Genomic DNA, 9307 nt, shown 5'->3' with positions numbered 1-9307 from the left:
GATCAGAGGCCGGTGGGCATGGGGGAGCCCGTGGATGTGGCACATCTGGAGCATGCCACACGGCCGGGGGCTCACCCGCCCGGCACCCCACGGCCTGGCCGAGCCTCCGCGGGGGCTGGGGGTACCCCAGGCCCCGGCTCAGCACGGCCCCGCCGGACGGACGCCCGCCTCCATCCCCTGGGGGCGCCGGGGCACCCCCGGCCCCGCCCGTCCCGAGCCCCTCGCCCACCTCGGCCGGGCCTGCCGGGGGCAGGCGCTACCCGCAGGCCGCGGGGGCTCGGCCTGCCGTCCCCCCCGGGGTTCCGCTTCCCTCGGGCGGCTCCCCGGGGCGCAGGGCGGCGGCGGCGGCGGCCCCGGGCCCGGCGCGGCATCGCCCGGCGCGGCCCGGCGGCGGCGGCGGTTCTGCGGCGGCGGCGCTCGGCCCCTCCCGGCGGGCGGCGGGCGGGGACTGCGGCGGCCCCCGCCTCACCCGCGGGCCCGGCACCGCCCGCCGCTCCTCCGGGCCCGCTCCCCCTGCCCGGGCAGGCTGCCGCTGCCCGGCTGTCCCCGTCCGCTCCTGGCCCGGGGCCACCGTCTGCATCCTCAGCCGCCTCCGGCCTCCTGCCCCAGCCAGAACCGGAGCCCGCAGGGCCGCAGCCCAGCAGAGGCCCCAGGCGAACCTGTGGCGCCCTGGAAAGCCCGGGCTGACAAGGATGTCTGCCCTCCAGGAGGGACTGGAGCCTCGACCTCTCCTTGCTGGGCGGAGAGGGCAGAGGAAATCATGCACCTCTGTGACCCGACACCCAGCTGTGCCGGGTTGCAGGGTCCTGGAGAGCCCCAGCCTCGCCGGGCTCTGGTACAGATGGGCTTGGCACCACCAGAGGCTTGTGTGCAGATAAAGCAGGCGAGGGAAGGCAAAAGGTTTTGATTACCTTGGTGGACATACCTCTCTGCAGCTGCTCTTCTATCAGCCTGAGCAGTTTATTGCATTTAACTCCAAACTTTCTTCTAAGTGATTTAGGCTTAGCTACACAGGGAAGGTATTTCAGTGTATTTCCTCTCTGACTTTGAAGTGCTCATTGTAGATATATGTATTTTGGAAGACGGAGAAGCTCTAAGATCTCTGGAGATGGATTGTGAGCAAAACCAAGCTTTGACCTAAGAGCAAGGACAAGAGCAAGTGACAGAGTGCCAGAGGAAGTGCAGCCCTCCTTTCATCCAGCTGCTGACAGAGTGGCTGTAGGTCCCTGTTGGATCTAATGCCCTGGGACATCTCAGTGGGCACCAGGAACATATAAATCTTAGCTATGGTGTCCTTGGCAAATGGAGACACTGGACCAGCATCCAGGCTTACCTCAAGTGTCCCCACAGTGGGTATGGACTGGTTGACACAGTCAGGTGGAGGCTCTGTGTGAAGGGAGCAGAGGTCTGGGTTAGACAAGTGCAACAAGGTAAGGAGTTTGGCTGTGGGAGCATTCTCCCAACCCAGGAATAAACAGCAACCCCCTGAAGGGCTGAAGGAGCAGGGCAACAAAACAGCCAAAGCAACCTGCCTTCAAAAATGAAAGGAGACCTTGCAACTTGAGTGGAGAACAATGTGAGGCACAAGAGGGCAAGGTAACAGTGCAAAAATCTTTACTCTGGGACACAGAAGCACTGGTTCTCGCTATCCAAGCAGTCTCTTGCAGCATGCAGGGAGGAGCAAAGGGCCTCTGTCCATGGAGGGGGACACCACAGAGGTATCCACCCAACACAGGCAGGAAAGGGGTGCTGGAGCAAGCTACCAAGCAATAGGGCTAAAGACAAGATGATTCATCCATGAGCTGGAATCATAAAACCCCTGAGTCTCCGCTAGAGACTAGGACGGGAGGTGACAACATTTGTGTGGGAAGCAGCAAAGAGCTGCTTTAACAAGGCACATAAAAATAAGAAGGCAGAGCAAGAACAGATACTTTTGTGCTTCTCTAAAACACGATGCTGGAACCAGTGTGCCAGAGTTGGTATGTGGATGCATTTGTATCATAGATAAAAAGGAAGGGAACTGGAGAGGGTATACCAGGATTCCCAGGCACATAGCTGCTCTCTGGCAGATGCTGGCTCCAGATGTGGGTGGAAGAGCATCTTCAGCTCAGCCCTGTTCTGCCCATGAAACCTGCACCCCGTCATTGGCACTGAAAAGTCCCTTTGGGCAGTGACAGCAATGCACTCAAAGGCTGTTGGGAGAGAGATGGAGAAATCCATCAGTCATGTTAACATCCTCAAAGGGGAGCTGTGGGAAGCAGAGGAAGTTTGTCAGCAAGGAACAGCAAGCAGTGACTGTAATGAGGAAAGGCTGGCAGTAGCTGGGGACCGTGCTGAGAGCTTCAACTGCTCCAAAACAGCTTTGTGGCCCCCACAGCCTGGCCACAGAACATGAGAGGTGGCTGGAAATTATGGACATCCTTCAGGAAGACAATTTTTAAAAAAAACAAACTAGGAATAGTTTCTGATTGATGGGTGTTTTAACATCGTGAAAATGCCTAATGTGAGCAAGGCATTGGAAGGTGACATCAGAATGGAGAAGTAAAAAATTAAGTATGGAATTAAGTAAGAAAACAAGGATTAAATATACAGAGTCAATTCAAGAAGCCATTTGTCAAAAATACAGAATGGAAGGAATAGAGCTAAGTAGTGGTGACAATGTCCTTTGGGGTGCAAGCTGGCCCTCAGAGAAAATGGTGTCCATCAAAAAGCCTTAATTTCAAACACAGGCACATGTGGCATCATGCCCCTTGATGGGACAGAGAGTGGGTGTTGTTACTTCTGGAAGCAGCTCAGGAAGAATGAAAGGACCATCATGGAAAAGCAGCACGTTAAAGGGCACTTGTGTCAAAGCTCTGGTAATACTGGGGAGGAGCTCACGGGCATGGTCCATTTGGGTAAGAGTGACACATAAAAGAAAATAAGTAAAAGGCTTTTCTAAAGGCACATTTCAAATTGGTTACCTGGATGATGAAGAGCAAGGGTTCCTTGGATACTTTCCCCGATATCCTCAAGGATCATATCCACAATGAAGCAAACCTCAGCTGGTGGCTGGTACACAGAAAGGTCTCAGCATAAGAAGAGCTGGTAAAGCAGCTGAATGTGATGACAACTCTACCAGCTTCTGTTTAAGCTGGAAGATAACCAGGCTTTGGGACTTGCAGTGAAAAATACAGGAAAACTTTGACCCCAAAGAATGAGAAAAGCCATTATGCGTGGAAGAGCACAGCTGTGGGTAGTCATGCTGTAGGCACAAAGTCAATATAACATTAAGACAGGAAAAAATTAAGAGTGGGCTGTGTAGACAAGCCCCCAAATAAACAAACCACATTAAAACAGCCTGAGAACAAATGCATAAATTCATCTGAAAAAAAACAGAAAGCCAAAAAACACAAGTGAGCTGCAAGAAGTACTTGAAGGGAACTGGCTGGAGGGAAAGAGGCAGAGAAATGCACCTCAATCCCACTGAACATCCTTCCAGCAGACACATGACAAAAAAGAGGAACCTCATCAACCAGAAGCTGCAAGTGGCAGCTATGACAGGCAAAGACAATTTATGACCTGGGGACCATGCCCTGAGCTTCAACAGCTCTGAGAAAGCATCACAGATTGAAAAACACAACCACAGGGCAGAGCAGAAGTGGCTGGAAGTGATGAGCATCCTTCAGGAAGGTGGGGGAAAGGCTGCCCAGGGGAGCAGCAGACTGCCAACCCTGGGAAATGCCTGGAAGGCAGTCACTTCAGCAGGTATTCCTGGGCTCAGCAGGGAGGTAGGTGCCTCTGGTCTCCTGGAAGTGAGCAGGCATGACTGAAAACCTGGAGCACTCAATGCTATTGAAGTACCACACAGATAGCCAGGAATGGTGACTCAGACTAGAAAGCAAATGGATGAAAGCAAACAGTTGTGGAGGGACTGCAGTGGGTTTTCTCAGGATAAATCAACACCCTAGATCTAGCAAGCTCCTCTTGCAGGAGCAGGCACCTGCTTTTGGGGAAAGGCAATGGTGATACCCAGCTGAGGTCAAACAATGGTGGGTGAAAAGTGCTGAGAATAAGGCCGTGACCATTATGTGACTCTCTCTGGCTGCAAAACCAGGGTTTCCACATTAATGGGCAGAATGCTATAAAAATGCAGCTCATTCTTGTTCCAGTTGGTCTTACATCAAGGCCTCTGCTAAGTTCTCCTAGAAAATGTTCTTGGAGAACTAAGGCTGTCAAGGGTGAAAACAAAGGTCCTCTTGTGCATTAATGACTTACTTAAAGAAAAGCAAATTCATTAAAGCAGCGATCAAACTGTTTTGTGAGCAAGTCAGGAGATCTGGGCAACTCTGCTGTGATCCATGCCATTTATCAGATGCAGAAATGGGCTAGGAAGGTGGTCAGGGAACAAGAAGTAAAAGTTTGATGATGGTTCAGATTATCCACCTAGTCAAACTGGCATCTGATGTGAATTACCAGCATGTTACTGACTAACCTGAACCTCAGCAGCAGAGGAAATGTAGAACTGACAAACACAAGTAAAAAGAAGAGGTGCAGACTACAAACTATCAGCATCCAGGAAGGTGGCTCTGAAATATTTACTGGTAATGTTTTGAAAACACCAGTGCTGTACTCAAGATTGACAGCAGAAACTGTGGATGTTTTAGGCTGCTTTGCAAGATTTTGCTGCTGCCACTTCTCCAAATCTAATTCCTCCACTGGTATGAGCCACGTTTTACAGTCTGCCTGGAATAGCACTGCATCCATAGAAAACCCTTGACACTGCTAAATGCACTGAGAAGCACAAAGTCCCTGCACAAGCTGCAGGCTTCTCTTTGTTTTCTGGTTTGACCACTATTGACTTGGCTGTTTCTTTCACATAGTTTTCAATGCAGCTCAGACCATTTCTGCTTCCTTTCAGGAGCCCTCAACCAGTACCACCCTACTCTGATGATTTGATGTCCCTTTTTTTCAAGAGGCAGAGCCATTTCAGACAGATGCTTCTGCTGGAGACAAGGTCCAGGAGGGAAGCCTTTATGCTTTCTACCAGAACAGAGTGCACGTATCCAGCTGCAGTGCCACAGGCTCGCCCTCAGCTCTGTCCCTAGGGATGCTCTGCCCTGCACATGCTTTATAATCTGCACTGCTTTCTCAGCTGTTGAAGCTCTGGGCATGGTCTCGGTCTCCAGGTCACAAATGGCTTTTATCCATGGCAGCCACCACTTGCAGCTTCTGGCAGACGAGGTTCCTCCTGTTGCTGCATTCCCCTGGAGACGTTCAGCGGGACTGAAGGGGATTTCTGCCTCTCTCCCTGTAGCGTGTTTGGCGTTCCCAGGTGTTTCGAGGAAAGAGTCAGTCAGAGGTCTCGGCTTCCTTGTAGCGCCAACCCGCCGTGCCCCTGGGTCCAGCTGCTCTGTTCCCCCTCAGGTCCATCCGCTGGCCGGCCCTGCTGTTCACCCCGCTGAGAGCACCCTCTCTTCGCGGCTCCGTGGCTCTCCATCGCCCCGGGCGCTACCGCGGACGTCTCCGCCGCCACCCCCGGCACAGCAGCTCGTGCGGGACCGAGGCCCTGGCCAGCCCCGGGGATTCTCCGTCTCTGCCCGGGTGCGGGGATGGACGACACCAGCCCCGGCGGTGGGACACGCGCCCAACCGCGCCCCTGCGCGCGCTCCCGCGGCCCGGGACCGATGCGCTCTAGAGGGAGCGACGCCGCGCCCTCCTCCCCCCGCCCAGCCGGGGCCGCGGCGCCGCTCCCATTGGCTAGTCCCGCCCCGCCGACCTCTCCGATTGGGCACCGGCCACCCCGGCCGCGCCTGTCTCTCGGCTCCGATTGGCTGTTCTCCATCGGTCGCGGTCCTCGCCCATTTTCCCGGCTCCGGTTGGCTGGTGCCCGCGCCCCAGCCGCGCTCTGATTGGTCAGGGGCTGAGAGGGAGCGGGCGCGCGCGCGCGCGCGCGCCGGGGTGGAGGCCGTCGCTGAGGCGAGGGGCTCGCGCCGCCCCCCAGCGCCAACGGCGGCGGCGGCGGTGGGATGGCGGCGAGGGCGGCGGCGGCGGGCGGCGCGCTGGGCTCCGGCCCTGGCCCCGCCGCGGGGCCTCCGGCGGCGGCCGGCGGGGCGGTGGCGACGGCGGCCGCGATGGCGGTGGGCAGCCCGGTGCCGGTGCCGGTGCCCATGAACCTCTTCGCCACGTGGGAGATCGACCGCTCGGCGCCGAGCTGCGTGCCCAGGTGAGCCGCCCCGTCGCCGGGGCTGTGCGGAGCCCGGACACGAGCGGGACCGGGGAGGAGGCGGCCCCTGCAGCATCCCTGCCCCACCGGGCCGCGCTCCGGAGGGGCCCGGCCCCAGGCAGGGGCTGATGCGCAGCGTGCCCCGACCGCTGAGCCCCCGAGCCCCCGCTGTGCTTGCAGCGGGAGCGGCCCCGGGGACCGGCGGGGCAGGGGGGCACAGCGCTCGACCGCGGCTGCGTTGCCTCCATGTTGCAGCCTCTGGCGAGCGTGTGCCGCGATGGCCATGGATCTCAGAAGGGGGTGTATCGTCGTGGTCGTGCTTTGGAAAGCTGCCTCTTTGCCCCCGAAGTGAACGGTGATGGCTCTACAGCCGCTTACCTGAAGGCAGGCAGTGGCCACCAGGCATCCGTGGGCCTGTGTCATCTACACTCCTGTATTCCTGTAGGAATATCCCTATTCCCCTATAGACCATAGGGAACAACATTTGCTGTGCTGCCAGCTGAACTCAGAGTTGTATCTCTGGCAAGCTGGGAGACAAGCTGAGTGGTATGGATGTCATCACTGATGTGATATGGTATGGCTAAAGGTATGGTCCAGGCTAGATGTGCTTATGAACACCCGTCATGGAGCCAGGAGGTGCCTGATGCGTTAACAAGGTGGGTGGGTGTCCTTTGGCCCACGCATCTTACCAGAGTCTGATCGGGTCTTCTCATGAGAGTTACAAGGCAGGTTCAGGAAGTCACCCTGGTTCCTTGAGTCTCTGGGCTGTGGTGAGTTGTCGGCAATGATGTATTCAAGTGTTTCACAAAAATTAGAGGTGTAAAATTCAAGAGGGGGGCAAATACATTCCTGTAGGGCAGCAGGATACCAGCCTTTGTGAAAGGGCTTTGTTGGATGGATGTTTTACTCAGTGACTGAGTGGCTGGATGTGCTGGAGTAGAAACGTTCCAAAATACTCTAAGCTGCTAGAGAAAGCCTCTGTGATTGTGGTGCCCAAGGGAGGATTGTGGTGCCCAAGGGAGTGCTGGGCTCGGCAGGCAGCTGATGTGAAGGAGTTTGCAACATGTGTCTGCTAAAAGCCTGTGCACCTTTTGATGACACATGCTGAGACTGTTGTGTGGAGCAGGAAGCAAGTGATCATTTCATAGCTTTAAAGTGACTTGAGATGTTGTTCATGTGTGGGCAGGTTACTCCCAAGCTGGAATTTGGAGAGCAGGACAGAATTACCAGGTTGACTTCCTGTAGAAAAAATTTGTATTTGCAGAGCACAGAACTTAGTGATGGTGAAGGATGTGCATGTACATAGTCTTCACAAATGGAAGTGCTCCAGGAGCTACAGAGAGGACAACTGCTTTGCACAAACCACAGAATGACTGAGAGTAGTGAGACTGAGTGTAGAGGAGTGTAGAAGCAGGTTACATGGGTGGCAGGATGCCAGCGGATGAGAAGTGATGTGTAATCAGTCTGAAAGTTGTTTGTAGAACTGGTTTTTGGCCCAGTGGATCCTGTGTCTTCTCACAAGGACACTTTCCATTAGCATTGTGTAGATGCTTGTTCTAATGCAAGAGCTTCTTTGTGTGCTGATAGCCCAGGGGGCAGCCATCTGACACAGCTGCTTGCAGGAAACTTCTGTGAAATTCATCTGAAATACTGTCTCTGTATTATCTTCAAGCACAGTGTCTGCTAAGATGGGAAGAAGCTAATGGAAGCTGATTCTTCCCTCAGAGGCCATGGCTCTAACACGATGTGCTGTCATATCTGTAGAATCAGCAGGTCTGGAGAAGTCCTGCCAGTGGCCACAGTGACCAGTGTGGGATTGGTGCTTTTGTATTTTCCAGTCTTCAGTTAGCCCAAGCTTTCCTAAGTGAGCAGTTCACAGATGGGCACCTGTCAGGCAAGTGTTCTAGTTCACTGAAGCTGAAGGGAGCTCAAGTGCCAAACCTAAGCTGTTAATGGTGTATTTGTGCACTGTGCTTCCTTATTGTTTGCCCATATTCTTTCTCTACTGATCTGCTTGTATATAGTATATTCTTGATGTGTTTTTCAATGCAGGAGCTCTGCTGTACTGTCCCACCACAGGTGGGACTCACTGGTCTCACTGTGCTTTGGGGGTGGTAGTGGTGGCAAAACATTTTCCATCCAAGGGCAATAATGCCCTTGGGCTTCTTTGTCTCCTATGTATGTGTAGTCTGCACTTTTTCATACTTGTGCATATCTGGAGAAAGAAGAACTTTGCACTGGTTTTAATGCTATAGAAGACGGTTTCTTTTTCCAGAGTCTCTGTTGCAAGTCTTGGTTGTCCCCGTGCTCCTTCTTAGGTGTTTAATTTTCTGCAGGTGCAGCTCTAGGTGCTGCAGGAGTGGGTCTGGGCTGGATCAACCTTTGTGGGGTTGCTCTGTGCTCAGCTGTTAATACAGGACAGGTGGGAGGTTGTCCAGGCCTTCAGGATACCAGAAAGAGCCTGGGCCAATAAAAATGGGCAGTGGGAAGTATAACTGCATGGAATGGTTCAGTTGTATGAGTGTAGGACTTTTGATGCCTCACAGGAGGATCTTGGCTTTTTAATCTCAGCTGTACTGGAGATTTTTTCTGGCTGAATCGGGCATGTGCCGCTGAACAAAGTCCACATTTATTTTTGGAAATTGCCTTGCTCTCCAAATGGAGGTATCATCCCTCCTGCTGGGGTCTTTCTCTTTTCAGGGCCAAGTTGAGAGAGATCTGTGACCTCTTGATGACCTTCCTATGAACTGACTGAACATAGCCTAGACCCAGCTGCCTTTGGCTTAGGTGTCTGCTAGGGGAGGCAGAGCTGAATTTTATGGGCAGTGGGCTATTACACAGAGAGGCAGGAGGAAGTAAACACCTGGAAATAATACAAAATGCTCTTTGCATCTTCACTGGGGCTATCCATTGGCTCAGAATGATTGGTTTCCCATCACAATGCCTTAGAAGAAAAGCAAACTTGATTAATTCACGATGCTGGATACAAAGCCTGCTTTGGCTAAAATAGTCACATCAATCAGCCTTAACTTCTACTCATAGTTATCTTAGTAGAAGTCTTTATAGCAGTGTTCTGAGGTGGGAGTGTCTTTATTGAGATGC

The 9307-nt window shown here is 53.7% G+C and overlaps 1 protein-coding gene across 2 annotated transcripts in view; it reads left to right on the top strand.

The window, feature by feature from the left end:
- The first annotated feature begins 6008 nt into the window (after positions 1-6008).
- The window catches only part of LOC102107814 (phosphofurin acidic cluster sorting protein 1-like), a 53197-nt gene continuing 49898 nt past the window's right edge, over positions 6009-9307 (top strand). Inside the window, exon 1 of one of the 2 annotated variants that reach the window (XM_088053370.1) lies at positions 6009-6205. In XM_088053370.1, coding sequence (XP_087909496.1) covers positions 6009-6205 — 197 coding nt within the window. The remainder of the gene's footprint in view (positions 6206-9307) is intronic. The other variant, XM_014261535.2, reaches the window with a different exon arrangement.

The sequence above is a fragment of the Pseudopodoces humilis genome, chromosome 3, assembly GCF_049639895.1.
Source record: "Pseudopodoces humilis isolate 2021_Gansu_Grassland_sample_001 chromosome 3, ASM4963989v1, whole genome shotgun sequence".
NCBI lineage: Eukaryota > Metazoa > Chordata > Aves > Passeriformes > Paridae > Pseudopodoces > Pseudopodoces humilis.
Note: the sequence above shows the minus strand (reverse complement) of the source record. Positions and strands in the feature narration are given on the sequence as shown.